Below are 21,636 nucleotides of genomic sequence, written 5' to 3' on the forward strand. Positions count from 1 at the left end.
CATGGCTGGCGGCTGCCGAGGTGTCGACTAACGTTTGTCTAACATGTCCCGTTTCTCTGCCCCCCACCACCCTTCTGTAGGTTAGCACGATGCATGGGAACAGAACGGCTATGTTCTGCGCAGTGGTTGGGGCCGCTGCACTGCATTTGGAGATGGAGCAGCATCCACAGCCACAACCCGCAGTGGATGCAGGGCCAGCTGCAGCAGCAGAGGGAAGGGCCGAGGAGTTGCCAGTCGTCGAGCAGCATGGGGGGGAGGAGGAGGAGGAGGGGGAGGAGAGAGTGAGGGTGCAGCCATGGCGCCAGAGGCGACGACCAAGGCCGAGGGTGTACCGTGTCCGGGTCTCTTTCCTAACAACGATGGACATCACCTGCAGGAGGAGACTCCGGCTGAGTAGGCGGACGGTGATACATATCTGTTACCTAGTGGCGCACCTCGCCCCACGTGGAACGGGGGGAGGACACGCGATCCCGGTAGCCATCAAGGTGACGGTCGCTCTTAACTTCTATGCGACCGGCTCCTTCCAGTCTCCGAGCGGGGACCTCTCCGGGATCTCCCAGTCATCGCTCCACAGGTGTATCCGGGATGTGACCGACGCCCTCTATGCCATCGCGGACCGCTACATCACCTTTCCCGAGGACCAAGCAACTCAAGACTCACGAGCTCGTGGATTTGCCAGTGTGGCCGGGATACCGATGGTGCAGGGGGCAATCGATTGTGTTCACGTCCCCATGCGCCCTCCTGCAGGGGACAGGGAGGTGTTCACAAACAGGAGGGGGACATACTCCATGAATATCCAGGTGGTATGCGACCCCCACATGACGTTCATGAACGTCTGTGCAAGGTTCCCAGGGAGTGTGCATGACTCCTACATACTGGCGCAGTCGTACATCCCTGCGATATTTGAGGGATGTCCCCCCCGGCTGAGGGGCTGGTTGCTAGGCGACAGGGGTTATCCACTGAGGTCTTGGCTGATGACGCCTATACAGAAGCCTCAGACCAATGCGGAAACCCGATACAACGAGGCCCATGCAGCAACCAGGGGTGTGGTGGAGCGCTGCCTTGGCCTCCTGAAGATGAGATTCAGGTGCCTGGACCGCTCCGGAGGGGCCCTGCAGTACCAGCCCGACAGGGTCGCTCGCATTGTTGTGTTCTGCTGTGCGCTGCACAACATCGCGATGCAGAGGGGAGATGACCTGCTGCAGGAGGCGGAGGGAGAAGCCAGTGGCAGTTGTGCCAGCACAGAGGAGGAGGAGGAGGAGGCTGGTGGAGTGGCGGGCGCAGCACGCAGACACGACCCAGGTGCTGGTGATGTCCAGGAGGCGGCACGACGGACCCGGCGAGGACGGCGGGCACGCGACGCCTTGGTGGCAGCACGGTTCACGCGTCGCATGCGATGTCCCCGCTGAACACCAAACCACCACCTGCATCACTAGTCGTGCAGAGGGTCAACACATAACTGCCACCATCAAACCCCCCCCCCCCCCCCCCACCCCCTCTCAGTGTACACTGCTCCACTTCGACATCACCCTTACCACTGGGTCCAGACGGTATGGCACAACATTGATGACTGTGTCAGCGGGTGTGATCAGTGCCATGTGGAATGATGACAGCCCGCTCTGCGATGAGCTGTGAGCTCAGAATCGTTAGAGAGAGTCTGACCCATGGCAATAGCTGAACCATCCACCTTGGTGGCCGCTGAGTTCGTCACGGACACTCCATCACGTGCCCGCGTGGGCTAGCTGTGGGAAGGGGTGGGGGGAGGGGCAGGGACTGCACACCCGGCACCGAACTTTCACCGCTCGTCAACCCCAGCGACACTCGGTCACCATCACGATTCCTGCGGCTGTGGAACAATCACACGGTGTTACAAGTAAGGTGGAACAGTGCGTTTAATGTTAACAATAATTTACAGGTGCCCTAGCCCCTACAACTAAACTGTGCCCTTCACCCGTGCCAACTTACTCAGTGTCTCTCTTTGTTGCCTTACGGGCCCTACCACTACGTCTAAGTGATTCCCCAGATGATACAGCAGGAGTGGAGGAGGACTGCTGCGAATCGCCCCCTTCGACTCGTTTCTCCTTGGCCAAGCGTTTCCTGGGGCGACCCGGCCTTGATGGGCCAGGCTGCTCTGCGGGCGTCTCGGGTGACGTTGTGCCACCCTGCTCTGCCTGCTGCCCACCCGATGCACCAAGGATGGGATGGGGGGAGGCCGAGAATTCTGGGACGTCCCGAGATGGAGTTAATGGGACGGGCCCCGAAACCTCCTCCTCCCTCGGGGAGCCCGGTGGCCCCCGGGCCTCACTTTGGGACAGAGGTGCGAGAGGGGAGGTGCCCCGTCGCGCCACCGACACCTGGCGCTGCCAGTCCTGGAGGCCTGCAACGGTATCCACCAGGATCCGAAGGTTTGCAGAGGCGGAGTCCAGGGAGTTAGACATTCCCGCCAGGGACTGTGCAATCTCAACCTGTGAGTGCACGACGCCATCCAGCACATGTGTCAGGCGGTTGGTGCTCTCCGCGACTGACTGCTGGGACTGTGCCATCGACTGCTGTGATGTGCCATGGCGTGCTGCGACTGGGCCATGACCTGCTGAGACTCGGCCATGGCCCGCAGCGCGCCGGCAATGTCGTGTTGGCTCTGACGCATTGCTGCCTGTGAGAGGGCAACCCTGTCCAGGGCCGAGGATGACGCGTGCACATTAAGCCCAACACCTTGCATAACCTGACCCATTGCCTCCACCGCGGATGCCACCCGTGCGGTGTCGGACTGGGTCTCTGCCATGAGCGGCACCACTCCCTGCTCATGGACGCGGTTCGACTCCTCTAACAGCGTCTGCAGAGTCTGGAAGACAGCCCTAATCCCGTCATTGTGTCCCTGGGTTTCTTGATGCATCGGCTGTGCGGGTGGGTTCAGAAACTTCAGGAACTCGGAAAACGTCTGGGAGCCAGCTGCATGCTGGGCCTGGCCTGCCCTCCGCCAGTCCGGGCCCTCGGCTGCTCCGACCTCCACCTGCTGTACCTGCTCAGCTGTGATGTGCGACCCAGACTGTGACCCAGGAGCCTCATCACTAAATAGGCCAACCGGGGTGAGTGTCTCTGGGATGGTGGATGGTGTGGGAGATAGCAGTGCCGCAAGCTCGAGGTCGTCTTGTGTTGACGCCTCCTCTATGTAATCGGCCCGCTGAGACGCCGCAGGGCGTTCGCAGGCCATTTCTCTGTCTTCCTCTCTCGCCGCCCTCTGGGCGTCCTGCTCCACAGATTCGGTTGGGGAGGATGGGACTCCCCGCTGATCGGGCACCCTCTGTCGTGCGGCCCCGGGTGAGGTGGGGGCAGATGCCTGTGTCCGCCTGGAGGCAGACGGCCCTGATCGTTCGGCATCACGTCCTAGGGAAGAGAATGAAACGGGTTATTTAGAGATGCTCGGCCGGGCGCTGGACGGTCCCAGTGGGCAGGGTGTGAAGGGACAGAGGATGGGGGAGGTGTTCCAGTGGGCAGGGCGTGTGAAGGGACAGAGGATGGGGGAGGTGTTCCAGTGGGCAGGGTGTGTGAAGGGACAGAGGATGGGGGAGGTGTTCCAGTGGACAGGGTGTGAAGGGACAGAGGATGTGGGAGGCGTTCCAGTGGGCAGGGTGTGTGAAGGGACAGAGGATGGGGGAAGGGGGGTGTTTGTCATGCAGGGTTATCTCACTTGTTGCAGCTCCGCCAACCTCGCATTGCGCGATCTCCCGGGTGGCAGATCTCCCAACAAGGTCCAGTGCCCTCTGCTCAAACGTGGTGAGGGGGTGCAGGATGGGCGAATCCCCTCCAGTCTTTTCCGCTCACGGGTGTTGTGAGCGGTCTTGTCCTGTTGGGGGAGGGGGCATAGGTATATCATTACAATACGGCAGGTATCAGCAGTCCGTTCAGATACTGGCACAGTTTGGGGGTCAAGTTGTAATAAGACCATTGCATCTCTCCACGGGGGCCAGAGCGCTGGGTCTGTGACTACTTTGTGAACCACCCTCAACTCACTCCGCCCCAATCCCTCTCCACCCCCCGTGCCGGGATGGGGTGGGGGGGGGGAGGTGGGTGATTAAGTAAAGGGGGGAGGGATGGTTGTGACCCGGAGGCACCCTCTTGGCACTTACCCTGGCAGCCCTGGTGAGGTTGTGCATCTTCTTCCGACATTGCTCTGCAGAGCGAGGGGTCTGCCCCACAGCACTGACGGCAGCAGCCACCTCACGCCAGGCCTGGCGCACCGTGCTGACAGGGTGGCGATGCCCTCTACGTGGGCAGATGATGCCCCTCCTCTGCTCGATTGATTCGAGCAGCGTCTCCACGTCAGCCTCCACGAATCGCGGGGCTGCTCTCCTCAGCTCCGACATCCTGGCCTACAGTTTCTGTGCTCGACGTGGGGCGGCGTCACGTGGGCGTGTTCGTGTCGTCGTCGCGTTCTGGCGTCATCGCGCATGTGATTGACGCGGCCCCGTTCCTAGCCCATTTCCCGGACGTGAATATGTCGGGAACTGGGCGTTTTCACGGCCGACTTCGCGATTTTCCGCGGGTGCGGAGAATCGCGCTCATGGAGTGTGAAAAGTGTGTTAATATTTACAGAGAGTGTGGAGTGTGTTAATATTTACAGGGAGTGTGGAGTGTGTTAATATTTACAGGGGGTGTGGAGTGTGTTAATATTTACAGGGGGTGTGGAGTGTGTTAATATTTACAGGGGGTGTGGAGTGTGTTAATATTTACAGGGGGTGTGGGGTGTGTTAGTATTTACAGGGGGTGTGGAGTGTGTTAATATTTACAGGGGTGTGGGGTGTGTTAATATTTACAGGGGGTGTGGAGTGTGTTAATATTTACAGGGGGTGTGGAGTGTGTTAATATTTACAGGGAGTGTGGAGTGTGTTAATATTTACAGGGGGTGTGGGGTGTGTTAGTATTTACAGGGGGTGTGGAGTGTGTTAATATTTACAGGGGGTGTGGAGTGTGTTAATATTTACAGGGAGTGTGGACTGTGTTAATATTTACAGGGGGTGTGGGGTGTGTTAATATTTACAGGGGGTGTGGAGTGTGTTAATATTTACAGGGGGTGTGGGGTGTGTTAATATTTACAGGGGGTGTGGGGTGTGTTAATATTTATAGGGAGTGTGGAGTGTGTTAATATTTACAGGGGGTGTGGAGTGTGTTAATATTTACAGGGAGTGTGGAGTGTGTTAATATTTACAGGGAGTGTGGTGTGTGTTAATATTTACAGGGGGTGTGGAGTGTGTTAATATTTACAGGGGGTGTGGAGTGTGTTAATATTTACAGGGAGTGTGGAGTGTGTTAATATTTACAGGGAGTGTGGTGTGTGTTAATATTTACAGGGGGTGTGGAGTGTGTTAATATTTACAGGGGGTGTGGAGTGTGTTAATATTTACAGCGGGTGTGGAGTGTGTTAATATTTAGTCGGTGAAAATGCAGTAAAATATGTGCTGGGTAAATGCAGGGGAATTGATGAAGTATTTTTAAGGGAGGTGGGGCGAAGTGATTTTGGACCGGACCGGCTGAGTTTTGATTTCCAATTCCGATTTAGATGTCGGTGGAAATGAAACCGAAACTAATCCTGAATTGCAGTGAGCTGGAGTTTCTTTTTCCCAAAGTCACCATTCGGAGTCTGAGGCTGGTGTAGAGCGTTTAGCTCAGCTGTGCCGGTGGGAAGAGGGTGTGACATCTCTCGTCACTAAAGAAGTAAGTTTTCTGGAATATTTTCCATCACAATTGGGACTCTGCAGATGATGCTGGAGTTATTACATCAGGATATCAATGTGTTGGGAGCAATGGCAGTTACTGTTAATCTATCGATGTTAGAATGGCCTCCTTCTGTTCGTGTTTTTAAGACATTTTGGATTGATGTGTGTAAAGTTGAAATGAATTAACATTCTCTCTGGCTCACTTTGGAAGTGGTGTCGGCGTCAGGCTGGTTCAGTTCCCACACTCTGCTCTCTGAGTCTCAGGGTTTGGGGGGTAAATCCCATTCCAGGGCTTGTATGGAATGCTGGAACTGCTGTTGAGTTGATGTTAAACCCAGCACCAATCTGCCTGTGTGTCAATGATACCATGGGCACTATTTTCAAGTAGAGCAAGAGTGTTATCCCCAGTGTCCCGTCAATATTTATTAAGTGTTTATCCTTCAATCAGCATCATTAAAGGGGCAGCACCGTGGCGCAGTGGTTAGCACTGCGGCCTCACAGCACCGAGGTCCCAGATTCGATCCCAGCTCTGGGTCCCTGTCCGTGTGCAGTTTGCACATTCTCCCCGTGTCTGTGTGGGTTTCACCCCCACAACCCAAAGATGTGCAGGGTAGGTGGGTTGGCCACACTAAATTGCCCCTTAATTGGAAATAAATGATTTGGGTACTCTAAATTTATCGACAATAAATCAACATGTTGTTACCCCATGCTGCCGAGAAACCCATGGGGAGGGGAGGCACTGGCCGGTGGAACGGGGAATCCCACCGGCAGAGAATTCACCCCAATGACTACACTTTAAAAAACCTAACTGGCTGTAAAGCACCTTGAGATGTTCGATTGCTAGGCTTGGGTCACTGCGGAGTGTGCACAGTCTCCCCCTGTCTGATTGGGTTTCCTCCGGGTGCTCCAGTTTCCTCCAACAAGTCCCAAAGGACGTGCTGTTAGGTAATTTGGACATTCTGAAATCTCCCTCTGTGTACCCGAACAGGCGCCGGAATGTGGTGACTAGGGGCTTTTCACAGTAACTTCATTGCTGTGTTAATGTAAGCCTGCTTGTGACACTAATAAAGAGTGTTGTTATCAGGAAGTTTGGTGAAATCTTCCATCTGAGAATTCATTGGAATAAAGCTCAAATAATTTTGATGTTGCCACTGTTTTGTTATGCTTCTTGACGTAACATAAGCTGCTTCCTTGATGTGCACTCTGACAAAGGAAGGTTCAGACTTGGAGAGAGCTTTAACACATTTATTAAGCGGTTAACGATTCTCTAACTTGGATTCGACTCTCCTGTTAATCCTGCTGTAGCTACTCTGACTGACGAACCAGTCTGCTACAATCCACTCCGGCACCGGAGATTCAGCGGGAGCAGGAATCGCGACGCGCCGGTCGGCGGAACCCCTCCCCCAGCGATTCTCCAGCCCGCGATGGGCCGAAGTCCCGCCACTGTCAAGCCTCTCCCGCCAGCGTGGATCAAACCATCTACCTTACCGGCGGGAGCAGGCAGCGCAGGCGGGCTACGGGGTCCTGGGGGGGGGGGGGCGATCTGGTCCCAGGGGGTGCCCCCACGGTGGCCTGGCCCGCGATCGGGGCCCATTGATCGTCGGGCGGCCCTGTGCCATGGGGGCACTCTTTTCCTTCCGCCTTTGCCATAGTCTTCACCATGGCGGAGGCGGAAGTGACCCCCTCCCCTGCGCATGCGCGGGGATGACGTCAGCAGACGCTGACGCTCCGGCGCATGCGCAGACTTCCGCCAGCCGGCTAAGTCCCTTCGGCCCCGGCTGGCGTGGTGCCAAAGGCCGTCCATTCTAGCCGGCGGAGCGCCAACCACTCTGGCGCGGGCCGAGCCCCTCAATGTTACGGCTTGGCCCCTAAAGGTGCAGAGACTTACTTACCTTTGGGGTGGCCCGACGCCGGAGTAGTTCACGCCACTCCATCCCGCCGGGTCCCCCCGCCCCGCCGGGTAGGGGAGAATCCCAGCCCTGATTGCATCGGAGGAATTCTCGCAAACTGACATAAATAATTAGCATATTAATTTGGCAGCTAATTTCTTGTGAAAGATAAGAACCCTTTCATTTCACTAGGAGTGGTTATAAAATGTGGTTCAGTTAAGCAATTCTGAGATGAGGAAAGTCTGTCATATTTGACCTTCAAATGCACCTCCGACCTAAAACTTGTTTCAGCAAATTAAGTACTTTTGATGAAGTGCAGTCCCTACTGGAATGTAGGAAACACGTCAATTGTCGGAATGGAAGTAAAAGTGCTACAACTGAGTCCAGGTTAATAGCACAAAGGATCCCTGGATTAATTCCATCATGTATCTGAATATTTTTTTATTATTCATATATATTTTTATTTAGTAACATTTTTAAGGCAACGATAGATAGATTTTTGATGAACAAGGGTATCAAAGTTATCGAGTGTGAGCAGGAATGTGGCATTGAGGCAAAATTCAGATTAGCCATGATCTTATCGAATGGTCCGAGGGGCTGAATGGCCTACTTCTGCTCCCAGTTTGCATGTTTGTGTGTGTTTTTCTAGAACAAGTTATACTCAAGCCGCTTCTGTGGATAAAATTAATTTTAATCAAACTTGTTTAGTTTTCAGCATGTCTGAAATCGTATCTCGGCTGACAGCAGCAAATCGGAAAGACTTAGCCCAACTTCTCGGGAAAGTAAACTTGCATTTACTTTACAAAGCGAGTGTCCATGGATTCGCTGGCAAATATTTTTATGAAAAATGTGGTGGACAAGGACCAACAATAACTGTTGGGTACAACAAGCCGGGTCTCATTTCTGGAGGTTACACAAGTCAAGATTTTTGCCAGAATTCTTCCGAAGTGGATAACAAGGCTTTTCTCTTCGGATTAAGCACTCATGGATCAGGAGAAAAGCCAAGAAGGTTTGCTGTGAAAGCAGATACTGTGGCTGTTTACAATGATGTGAACTCGGGTCCCAATTTTGGACACAGTCTCTTATTTCTGCTTCTGTCCAGACAAATCCAAGAAAGATCTGGTAACTTTAAAGGTGTTGGTAAAAATGTCCTGTTTGGCAGCAATGTAAATCTTGTTGAATGTGAAGTTTACCGTGTGGAAGGTAAGAACCCTTTCATTTTACAGGAATGGTTATAAAATGAGGTTCAGTTATGCAATTCTGGGATTAGGAAAGTCCTTCAGATGCACCTCCGACCTCAAACATGTGCCATCATTTCGACCACCTACTCTGATCTCCATGACATTGCCTGACTCTGCAGCTGTCTCTGCTCTTCTGCTGCTGAACGTCTCATTCGTGCCTTTGTTACCTCCGGTTTCAGTGCTCTCCTGGCTGGTCTCTGGAAATTAAGCTCATCCAAAACTCTGCTGCCCGTGTCTTAACTCACAGCGAGTTCCTTTACTGCACTGGGGCTAGATTCTCCGACCGCATGCCGGGTCGGATAATCGCCGGGGGCCGGCGTGAATCCCGCCCCCGCCAGCCGCCGAATTCTCCGGCACCAGATAGTCGGCGGGGGTGGGAGTGATGCCTCGCCTGTCCGCGGACCCCACCGGCGATTCTCCGGCCCGCAATGGGCCAAAGTTCCGCTGCTGTAATGCCTGTCCCGCTGGCGGTAATCAACCCACCTACCTTACCGGCAGGACTGGCGGCGCGGGCGGGCTCCGGGGTCCTGGGGGGGGGGCGCGCAGGGCGATCTGCCCCCGGGGGGTGCATCCACGGTGGCCTGGCCCGCGATCAGGGCCCACTGACCCGCGGGCGGGCCTGTGAGGGGGGCACTCTTTTCCTTCTGCGTCGGGCATCAGCCTCCGCAATGGCCAACGCGGAAGTGACCGCCTCCCATGCGCGGACTTCCCCCGGCCGGCGAAGTCCCTTTGGCCCCGGCTGACGTGGTGCCAAAGGCCGTTCCCGCCGGCCGGTGGGACGGGACCCACTCCGGCGCGTGCCTAGCCCCTCAAGGTGAGGGCTTGGCCCCTAAAAGTGCGGAGCAATCCGCACCTTTGGGACGTCCCGACGCCGGAGTGGTTCACGCCACTCCATCCCGCCGGGACCCTCCGCCCCGCCGGGTAGGGGAGAATCCAGCCCCTGCTTCCTGACCTGCGTTGGATCCCAGTCAAACAACAGGCGGAATCTTCCCAGAAAATATCAAAGTGTCAGTGTCAGACTGAAAACCGGCGTGTCACTCTCCAGTTACATTTCTCTCCAAATCTTGAGCCTCTTTACCAAAATAAAAATGCCCGTTGTTTACGGCGTCACTCTGGCGGGGTGGGGATACTTAGAGATGGCAACTGGCTGTCCTGAGATCGGAACGGTCGCCCTGTTCAGTGCTGCAGTATAACGGTCCACAGTCCCATCACGGATCTTTCGGGAATTCCACACCGACAATCATTGCAGTCTTTCCCCCCGACCACCTGATCCTCATCGCCGGCATTGCCCCCCCCGCTGCCCTTACCATCATCGCTGGCATTTCCCCATGTTACCCACCTCCACCATACATCAGTGAACCCACTCCTCCCATTGGGCTAACCTTGGCACTGCCCCCTGGCACTGCCCCCAGGACAGGTTGACACTGCAACATTCACATTGCAGCACTTGCAAGTCCAACTGGGGCAGTCCAATAGCCTTCAGGCACAGGAGACGGTTCTGGCATTGAGTGCCACCCAGGCCAACACTGCAAGGATGACGTCTGCCGTAGAAAGCCTGGGACAAGAAGTCAGTGGCATGTCTGAGGACGTCCAAAGCTTGGGTTACAGTGTGGTGTCTATGCTGAGGCGCAGCACAGGAGGGCCCAGTCACACATTGACATGTCGCAGGCACAGATGGACATTGCTGAAGCGCTCCTGAGCTTGGCCCAGTCACAAAGGACCATGGCTGAGGGCATCGAGAGCATTGACCATCCGCTGAGTGACATGTCCGAGTCACTGAGGGACATGTCCGAGTCACTGAGGGACATGACCGAGTCACTGAGGGACATGTCCGAGTCACTGAGGGACATGTCCGTGTCACTGAGGGACATGACCGAGTCACTGAGGGACATGTCCGAGTCACTGAGGGACATGACCGAGTCACTGAGTGACATGTCCGAGTCACTGAGTGACATGTCCGAGTCACTGAGGGACATGTCCGAGTCACTGAGGGACATGTCCGTGTCACTGAGGGACATGTCCGAGTCACTGAGTGACATGTCCGAGTCACTGAGTGACATGTCCGAGTCACTGAGGGACATGTCCGAGTCACTGAGGGACATGTCCGAGTCACTGAGGGACATGGTCCAGTCACAGAGCACCATGACGAGTGCATCAACAACATGGTTTAGACAGTGGCGTGCCTCCAAGATTAGTGCCAGATGACATTGAGGTCTCTGGAATTCACTCCAGCTGCCTCTCCATCCCATGAAGCCAGCAAGCACCCTGAAGGAGGAGGCAGCCCTGGAACCCATCCTCGGTGGAAGTATACGGCCATTCTGAGTCACTCCACTAGATACAGGTTGCCTACTTGTTATCCCTACTCTTATCCCTACTCTCTGCCTTCCATTAGTTAACCAATCTTCCATCTATAAGATATAGGAACAGAATTAGGTCACTCAGCCATTGAGTCTGCTCTGCCATTCAATCATGGCTGATCCATGCCAATATACTACCCCAACACCATGGGCTCTTATTAAGTAGTTTTTTGAGCGATACCTTAATGAACGCTTTTTGGAAATCCAAGTATATTAAATCTACTGGTTCCCCTTCATCCATCCTGCTCATTACCACCTCAAAGAATTCTAATAAATTTGTCAGGCATTATTTTCCCTTCATGAAGCCATGCTGATTCTGCCTGATTATATTATGTATCTTTAAATGCTCTGCTATTACATCCTTTACAATGGAATCTCACATTTTCCCAATGACAGAAGTTAAGCTAACTGGCCTATAGTTATCTGCTTTTTCTCTCCCAGTTCGGCAGTTTTCCAATCTTCTGGGACTTTTCCAGAGTTGAAGGATTCTTGCAAGAGTACTACCAGTGCAACTACTATCTTTTGTAGGCACTTTAATGTCCTGAATTGCAACCCATCCAGGGGACTCATTTGCCTTTAGCCCCATTAGTTTCTCCAGCACTAGTGATAGTTATTGGCCGGGATTCTCCAAAATCCCGGCCAAGTGTTGATGCCGGCGTAAACATCGGAATGGTGTAGGCCGGCGTCAACGGGCCTCCTGGTCCAGTAATTCTCCGTTTTTAGGGGGCCAGAATGGCGCCAGAGTGCTGTGCGCTGCTCCGGCACTGAAAGGCGGCCCTGCACGGCCGGCGGGGGTCCGCGCGTGCGCATGGTTGCCGTCTCCGCGCCAGCGCGGAGCAACATGTCGGGGACCGAACAGCGGGCCCGCGCGGAAGGAGGTAGGCCCCTTCCAGATCGCGGCAGCCCACTGATCGGAAGCCCCCGATCGCGGGCCTGGACCCATCGAGGCTCCCCTGGAGTCAGATCCTCCCCCCCCCCCCCCCCCCCCCCCCCAACCAGACGTCCACAGCTGCCGCGGGTCCAAGCTCCCGCCGGGGGGTGCCAGGTTTAAACCATGCCGGCGGAAGACGCCGGGAGTTTGGCCCGTCGCCCGCAGAGAATCGCCGCGGGGGCCTATTTCAGCGGCCCCCGTCCGGCGCTGCAGCGACCGCGCGGGTCTCCGACCCGCTGTGGGCTCGAGAAATCCGGCCATTACATTTACTTCCGCCCACACCCCTTCTGTCCCTTGATTGTTTAATATTTTGGAATGTTATTTGTGTTTTCCTCCTTGAAGACTGATGCAAAGTATTTGTTTAACTCCTCTGCCATTTCCTGGCTCCCCATTATTATTCACCCCAGTCTCATTCTCTCAGGGGCCGATGTTAACTTGGCCTCTCTCTTCCTCTTTATGTACCTAAAGAATCTCATGCTGTCTGTTTTATATTACTTCCTAATTCAGAATCATAATTTTTCTTCTCCCTCCTTGTTATTTTTGGTCACCTTGTGTTGGTTGTTTAAACTTTCCCAATCCTCTAATTTACTGTTGATCTTTGCCACATTGTGATCGGAAAACTCTCTGCTCCCCAGGATCCCATTTAGTGGGTATCCCAATGATGTGCTGGGAATCCCTCAAGGAAGTTCCCACATTAGGATTCAGCAGGCATTTGCCTGAGGTGTTAACTTCCTCTGGACAATTGTGTTGGGCTGGGAACCATCTGACAGAAGCGATTAAAATCCTTAACTTCAGGTGGTTCTGCCAGATTTAATTTGAAAGTTACTCTGAAAGGGTTAGAGGAAAAAAAATCACTTCCAACTCCAGAGTAACTATTTGAAAAACCTGGACCCAGCCTGGCACAGGACAGCCCCCCCCCCCCCCCCATACGACATGACACGACCCCCCAGGGGACCCACTGGCCACCCCCCCACCCTCGACCTGACACAACCTGATCTGAACCCCCCCTCGATGCCTCCCAACCCCCTTTCCTGATGCGATCCAGTTCGAACCATCCTCCCGGTGTGACCAGGCCCAACCCCCCCCCCCCAGCCCGATCTGACCTGACTCCTCACGACACTCCTCTGTACCCGACCTGAGCCCAGTCCCCTGGCCCAATCCCCTGTCCTGCTGCGAACCAGCCCGACCTCCACCCCAGGGTTTGGCCTGACCGGCAGGTGTGACCCAATCTGACCTCCACCCCTGTTCCATCCAGACCCCCTTCCCGCCCCCCCACCCCCCCCCCCCCGCCCCCAAAGGTCTGACCTGACCACTCCCTACACAACCACCACCGACCCTCCCCCGGGTCAGACCCGACCCCCTCCCTCCCCCGGGTCAGACCCAACCCCCTCCCTTCCCTTGGGCCAGACCCGACCCCCACCTTCTGTCTGGGTGTGACCCCCATCCCCCACTCCTGGATTCCCTAAACCTGCTCCCTGTAAATTGTCCCTTTTACGGCAGCTCCTGCTGAAAAAAGGGGAGTAACTTACCTCTCTGCGTTCCAGTCACTCCACGGCGATCCTGCCAGGGGCCTCCTTTGCTGCTCCTACCTTACTGAGCCTGAGCAAGGAAGGTTTCACGAGACAGGGGTTCGGAATTACAGTGCAGGTAAGTCTGGCGAGACTGGCAATCCATCAGGGATAGCTTTGTCCGATCATTCCCAGTCCAGATTAATTGTCCAGGGGAAGTTAGCTCTTCTGGATAATTGCTGGATAAACTCTTAAGTGGGAGCTGCCAAGAAGGATTCCCCAGCACATTTTTGTGGTCTCCACCCAAACCCAATGCTGAGGGGCTAAGACATTACAGGCCGATGTGGTCGCTCTTATTCGGGTGCCCTTATTCTGAGATCATTACTTAATCCTGTCACATTACACTATACCAAGTTTAATACCGGTCTGGTTGGTTCCAGAACATGTTGCTCTGAGAAACTATCTCAAAAGTATTCTATGAACTCCTCATTCAGGCTAATGCTGCCAATCTTATTTTTCCAGTTTACATGTAGATTAAAATCATCCATTATTATTGCTGTCCATTTATCACAACACCCAATATTTCTCCTTGGATGCTTTATCCTACATTGTGGTTACTGTTAGAGGGCCTATTGACCACTTCCACATGTGACTTATGTAACCTTTCCCGCATTATTTCCCATATCTTCCTATTCTCCACCCAAATCATTTTACATCCCGATCCCCTGAACTAAGACCATCTCTAACTATTGCACAAATGCTATCCTTGATTAACAGTGCAACCCCTCCACTGTTACCTAGCTTCCTATTCCTCCTGAATGTCATTTACCCAATAATATTCAGGACACAAGCCTGGTCATCCTGCAGCCATGTCTCTGTAATGGCTAGCACGTTATACTTATTTATTTAAATGGGTGCTATCAATTTGTTTACTTTGTTATGAATGTTACACATACGCATTCAGATACAGAGGCTTTAGATTTGACTTTTTGTTATGTTTGTAAAATCTAAGGGCAGCACGGTGGCGCAGTGGGTTAGCCCTGCTGCCTCAAGGTCCCAGGCCGCACGCCGAGGTCCCAGGTTCGAACCCGGCTCTGGGTCACTGTCCATGTGGAGTTTGCACATTCTCCCCGTGTCTGCGTGGGTTTCGCCCCCACAACCCAAAGATGTGCAGGGTAGGTGGATTGACCACGCTAAATTGCCCCTTAATTGGAAAAATGAATTGGGTACTCTAAATTTATTTTTAAAATGTTTGTAAAATCTTGATTGTTGATCCATTCTTAGGTATTGTTCTCTCTGCCCCTTCCTGCCATTTTCTGACCCTCAATTCCCATATTACAATTTTCACTCTCACCTTTGGCTCTACTTTTTGAGAAAGCACCTCATTCCGCACTTGATGCCTTGCCCCCATTAGCTGCTCACTAATGAGTGGTTCCTCCTGTGTTAACGTCACTATGGGAAGGTTAATGGAAATGTTTACTTTTAACGTATATGATCCAAATCCCTTTGATTATCATTTCTAGTCAATCAGATTAAAGCATGCTCTGGCTGTTTTCTGTTTCCCCACTCACCCTCTGAATTGTAATGTCACTTTCACAGTGCTTACTGGCTCCTCCTGTGTTTGATTTGAGTGTGCCTTTTGAAACACTGCACTCTGTTTCTGTTGTGTTCAACAGTTGTTATTTTTGTTATTGTTTTATATTTCCTTGTGTTTTTCAGAGTTAAAAACTCCCTGGAGACATTTAACTTGGACAACAGAGTAAGTTTCTTCATGGCCAGTTCGGCTTTAGAATGGGCCTAAATGTAAAACTGAGGCTTTTCAATGAGTGTTTCTGTGTTTGAGCCCAGAACCTGTTTTAATATAGCTGTGATAAATGTAATCGTTTTTTAAGTTGAAGTTAGTCTTTATCTGTGTCATTTTCTTGCCTACTCTCATGAAGGTCAAATTCCAAAGGTTCGAGTGACCTTCAGTCACTTCACTCCTGTGTGCATCTTTTGTCTATGAGATCAGGGAAGCAGGTCCAATTTCCACCCACCCCAAATCAAGTGATGTGGAGCCCATTCACAGTACTTTCCAACCAAGAGTTCCTCCGTTATTTCCAGGGCCAAGGAATATACAAGTAAAAGTAAAGTTGCTAAAGTCCCAGATGACCATAAGCTGCTTTCCCCTTTGAGGGGGGAGAGCTGACTGGTGGTGATTTAACCTGAGGATCACCACACTCAGGCAAGGAGCAAAGTTGAGAAGGTAGGGACGTTCATAAATAACCTCAGCCGGCACGGGAATTGAACAATGGCAAATATTGAAGGAGCACATGGATGAACTGCAACAACTGTTTATTCCTGTCTGGTGCAAAAATAAAATGGGAAAGATGACCAAATCATAGTTATCAAGGGAAATTAGCAATAGTATTAGATCACAAGTAGGCTTACATTAACACTGCAATGAAGTTACTGTGAAAATCCCCTAGTCGACACACTCCGGCGCCTGTTCGTACACAGAGGGAGAATTCAGAATGTCCGATTCACCTAACAAGCACGTCTTTCGGGAGTTGTGGGAGGAGCACCCGGAGGAAACCCGCGCAGACACGAGGCGAACATGCAGACTGCGCACAGACAGTCACCCAGCCGGGAATCGAACCTGGGACCCTGGTGCTGTGAAGCTAACCACTGTGCTGCCTGAGTGATGATTATCCACATCTGCAGTCCTTAAAGAGACTGGTGCTTAGCAAACAGTCCAGGAAACAAAGTCTAATTGTTTGGTGAAGCTAGGAGGAGGAGATGTGCAAATCTTGGCTTCACCAAAGAACTCTGGGTATTGAGGGCTGTCCAAAGCCTCTCTTAGCAACTTCCTTTCCCTGCACCCCAACCCAGATAGAGAGGACCAGTTATGTGTCTGTTTGGCAGCTGTAGTTCACCGGCAGATTGTGAACAAGATCTGGGCCTCAAAGTTATTTGGGCATGATACCCACTGCTGGTCCATAGTAAAAATAGTTCAAATCAGCTCTGTGGAAATAATGCTTTTGTCTTGTTACCCAGAGTATCAGCCAACTCTCTGTGAGCTGAAATCTGCGATCTATCAGTATGACTACTAAAATCCTGATATTTGTTCATGTAAATATTCTTGCTAACAGGAGAAGACAAGAACAGATAGACTTCATCAAAAACTATACGCCATACAAAAGCTTGACGTCTCAGGCACGGGTTTTGCTAATTGGACCAAACGGAGGAGGAAAGTCTAGCTTTATCAACTCTGTCAATTCGATTTTCCGTGGCCATGTGACCAATCGGGTTATGGTTGGTGGTGAATCAACAAGGACAACAACAAAGGTAAACTTAGAAATCAGCCAGGAGGGCTTTGCTTTTTCTTGTTAATATATTTTGCTGCCTATCTTTTTTTGCTAAGATGTTCTGTTGGCTCAGTTCATTATGTATCAACATTGATAATGACCACTGGGGGACTCAATCCAGCGTACAACATCCATCAACAATCCGAGAGTGTTACTGTCCCCTATACATAAACATAGAAAATAGAAGCAGCAGGAGGCCATTCAGCCCTTCGAGCCTGCTCCGCCAGTCATTATGATCATGGCTGATCATCAAGTTCAATACCCTGATCCCGCTTTCCCCCCCATATCCCTTGATCCCTTTAGCCCCAAAAGCTATATCTAATTCCTTCTTGAAGTCACACAACGTTTTGCCCTCAACTGCTTTCTGTGGAAGCGAATTCCACAGAATCACCACTGTCTGGGTGAAGAAAATTCTACTCACATCAGTCCTAAAAGGTTTACCCCTTATCCTCAAACTATGAGGCCTAGCCCTAGTTCTGGACTCCGCCACCATCGGGAACATTCTTTCTGAATCTACCCTGTCTAATCCTCATAGAATTTTGTAAGATTCTATGAGATCCCCTCTCACTCTTCGAAACTCCACTGAATATAATCCTAACCGACTTAGTCTCTCCTCGTGTGACAGCCCCACCATCCCAGGAATCAGCCTGTTAAACCTTCACTGCACTCCCTCCATAGCAAGGACATCCTCAGATAAGGACACCAGAACTGTACATAATACTCCAGGTGTGGCCTCATCAATGCCTTATACAATTGGAATAAAACATCTGTATTCCTATACTTAAATCCTATTGCTATGAAGGCCAACATACCATTTGCCTTCTTTATTGCCTGCTGTACCTGCACGCTTCCTTTCAGTGAATGATGCACAAGGACACCAAGATCTCGCTGAGTATCCACCTCTCCCAATTTACACCCATTCAAATAACACTCGACCTTTCAATTTTTGCTACCGAAGTGGATAACCTCACATTTATCCACATTATACTGCATCTGCCATGCATGTGCCCACTCACTCAGCCTGTCCAAATCTCGCTGAAGCATCTCTACATCCTCCTCACAGTTCACCTTCCCACCCAACTTTGTACCAGATGCAAATCTGGCGATAATACATTTAGTTCCTTCGTCCACATCATTAATATATAATGTGAACAGTTGGGGTCCTAGCACAGATCCCTGCGGTACCCCACTAGTCACTGCCTGTCAATCAGGAAAAGACTCATTTATTCCACCGTTTTGCTTCCTGTCTGCTAACCAGCTTTCTATCCATTTCATGACACTACCCACAATCCCATGCGCTTTAACTTTACATATTAATCTGCTATACTAGTTACATCTTCAAAGAATTTTAGTAGATTTGTCAAGCTGATTTTCCTTTCGAATTCCATGCTGACTTGATGATCATAGTATCATTGTCACACAGGCTGGTAAATAGATCTGATTATTCTTGATGTGATTGGCTCAGCTGCTGGTAAGTTGAACTTCCTGAATGACTGAGTGAGTTTACAGAGTCACTATGGCCAGAGTGAGGCCATTATGTTCATCAACTCCATGCTAGCTCTCTGTAGAGCAATCTAATCAGCCTCATTCCTCAGCTCCATCGTTGGGGGAGCGCACATCTAAACCCCTTTGAAATAATTGATTCTCTCAGCTTCCATCACCCTCATAGGCAACGTGTTCCAGCCTATTATCACTCGCTGCATAAAAACTATTTTTCTCACATCCAAAATATCAAATCCACAATCTCTAGTCCTTCTCAGCTAATGAGAACAGTTTTACATTTGTTACGAACGCCTAGTCAGACCTCAACAATGGCTAAGGTACTGAACCAGACGCAAAATGTTTTTTAAATTTTAAGACTGTGGAGAAAAGATAGATTTCTCCCGGGAGTGATAATATAAGAAATTGGGTTTTGTTATTTTTATTAACAAAACTTTATTAAAACAAAAGAAAATAAAACAATGTTTAAACTTGCAAACATTACACTTCTAACACTAGCAGATTAAATGCAGTTTCGTAACTTTAACACGCTAATTCCAATTAAACAACATTTGGCATTAAAATACAGCTCTCGTTCCAATTACACATCCAGGCAAAGGCAGCACTTTCATTTAGGAAGCAATCTTTCTCCTGTTAGGACATCTCTGTCAGAATTATTTCTCACAACTTTCCCTCTGTGGCAGTTTCCATGACCTGTTCCATGGCTGTGTATGTCTTTAAGCTAGCAGGCTTCATGGCCTGGCTAGCTGCTCTCCACAATCTTCTGCTTTCAGGTGTCCTGACCTGTCATCTTGGCTGCTCAACTGTTTCTGCCTTTGTTCCCAAAAAGGATTTCTCTTTCTCTCTGAGCTCCTCCCAGCCCTTCAAGCAAGCATCTCCCCTCAGGGAGTCAAACGTGAATCTATTCTCGTTATTTGGCTGTTAGCCCATTCCCATTTACACAAAAAGCCAGAGCTATGCCATTCATATGCACCTACCTTCCATTTATAGACAATTAGGTCATCAGACTACATTAATGGGATATGGCTGGTCATGTAGAAATGTCCCGAAAGACAATGGATCTTTGGTGAATCACCTCATGCATTCCCTAATGAGTCAATCTGTTCCAACCTTTAAATTGTCTGCTTTATTTATGGACCCCATTTCTGAACGCAAATTTCTAATCTCTCCCTATCATGATATTCTGTCAACTTCATCTAATCCTGTCATAATCTTGTACACCTCTATCAAATTTCCCCTAGCCTCCGCAGTCCTGGGCCTGAATTTTCATGAAGTCAGAAGGGCTCTGCACTTAGCCAAGATGCACGAAATGTGGGGGAATACCTGTCTGCATTGACTGGCAGAAAATAAGGGCCATAATACAAAAAACAGTGTAAAAATGTGAAAAAGAGAATTCTAAAGGCTTGTATCTGAATGCACGGATGGTCACAATAAGGCAGATAAATGAATAGCGCAAATGGGTACATATGATTGTGATTACGGAGAAGTGGCTGCAGGGTAATCAAGGCTGGGAATTGAATATCCAAGGGTATTCAATATTTAGGAAGGACATGCAAAAAGGAAATGGAGGTGGGGTGTGTGTTGTTAGTTCAGGATGAAATAAATCCAATAGTGAGAGGATATTGGCTCAGAAAACCTGGATGTGGAATCAGTCTGGGTGGAGCTAAGGGGCAATAAGGAACAGAAAACATTAGTGGGACTTGTCTACAGGTCTCCAAATAGTAGGGGAAAGGTAGGGGAAGGCGTCAAACAGGAAATTAGAGATGCAGGTAACAAGGCTGCTGCAGTAATCATAGGCAACTTTAATCTACGTATGGATTGGGCAAACCTTCCCCCAGCTAAATACTCAAGAAACCCGGTGGTGGTGGCCACGCTAAGGACCGGTACGGTACGGTACGGTAGCATAGTGGTTCGCACAGTTGCTTCACAGCTCCAGGTTCCCGGGTCCAATTCCCGGCTTGGGTCACTGTCTGTGCAGAGTCTGCACGTTCTCCCCGTGTGTGCGTGGGTTTCCTCCGGGTGCTCCAGTCTCCTCCCACAGTCCAAAGATGTGCAGGTTAGGTGGATTGGCCATGATAAATTGCCCCTCGGTGTCTAAAAAGGTTAGGTGGGGTTACTGTTTGCGGGGATATGGTGGAGATGTGGGCTTAGATAAGCTGATCTTTCCATGGGCCGATACAGGCTCGATGGGCTGAATTGCCTCCTTCTGCACTGTAAATTATATGATCTATGACCTTTAACCAGCTCAGGTACCATTTAAACTCAGTGCAATGTCCGCTGTGGCCCCCATCGACAAAAAACAAAATTTAATCCCGGCAAAAATGAATGCCTCCCAGGGAGGCACGGAGACATAGTGGCTAGCACTGCTTCCTGACGGCGCCGAATACATGGGTTTGATCCCGGCCCCAGGTCACTGTGCATATGGAGTTTGCACATTCTCCCCGTGTCTGTGCGGGTCTCACCCCCACAACCCAAAGATGTGCCGAGTAGGTGGATTGGCCTCCCTAAATTGCATTAAAAGAAATGGCACCGACATGTGCGGTGAATGTTAGAGAAGGTAATGACCATGCTGGACGAGATACAGGAAAGTGGGAGGAGGAGCTGGGCATGGAGATAGGGGGAGGACTCTGGATCGAAGCACTGCATAGGACGAACCCCACCTCCTCATGCACAGAGCTGAGTCTAATGCAATTAAAGGTAGTACACAGTGCGCACATGACCAGGATACCCAGGAGGTGGAGGACCAATATGAATGGTACCAGGGAGGCCCGCACCCATATGTTCTGGTCCTGCCCCAAACTTGTTGGGCGCTGGACTGCATTTTTCAAAGCCATGTCCAGAGTTGTGGGGGTGAAGGTGGAGCCTTGTCCGCTATTGACAACCTTCAGGGTATCGGAACAGCCAGAACTCTTTATGGGGAGAGGGGCAGACACCCTAGCCTTTGCTCGCCAGAAACACCTGCTCGGCTGGAGATCAGCAATGCCACCCAAGGCCATAGACTGGCTGTCTGACTTGGCGAGTTCCTTAAATTGGAAAAAATAAGATTTGCCAATAGGAGATCGGAAGAAGGCTTCCACAACACATGGAGGCAATTCACCAACCTCTTAAAAGACTTGTTTGCGACCAGCATTCTAGATCTGGCATTGTGA

At 51.1% G+C, this 21,636-nt stretch overlaps 1 protein-coding gene across 2 annotated transcripts in view; it reads left to right on the forward strand.

The window, feature by feature from the left end:
- Positions 1-5,541: 5,541 nt before the first annotated feature.
- Positions 5,542-21,636, forward strand: part of LOC119964356 (interferon-induced protein 44-like) — a 44,212-nt gene continuing 28,117 nt past the window's right edge. For both annotated transcript variants that reach the window (XM_038793730.1, XM_038793731.1), the window contains exons 1-4: positions 5,542-5,712; positions 8,312-8,806; positions 15,360-15,399; positions 16,772-16,967. In XM_038793730.1, coding sequence (XP_038649658.1) covers positions 8,320-8,806; positions 15,360-15,399; positions 16,772-16,967 — 723 coding nt within the window. In that variant the 5' untranslated portion in view covers positions 5,542-5,712; positions 8,312-8,319. The remainder of the gene's footprint in view (positions 5,713-8,311; positions 8,807-15,359; positions 15,400-16,771; positions 16,968-21,636) is intronic.

Source organism: Scyliorhinus canicula, chromosome 4 (genome assembly GCF_902713615.1).
Source record: "Scyliorhinus canicula chromosome 4, sScyCan1.1, whole genome shotgun sequence".
Lineage (NCBI taxonomy): Eukaryota > Metazoa > Chordata > Chondrichthyes > Carcharhiniformes > Scyliorhinidae > Scyliorhinus > Scyliorhinus canicula.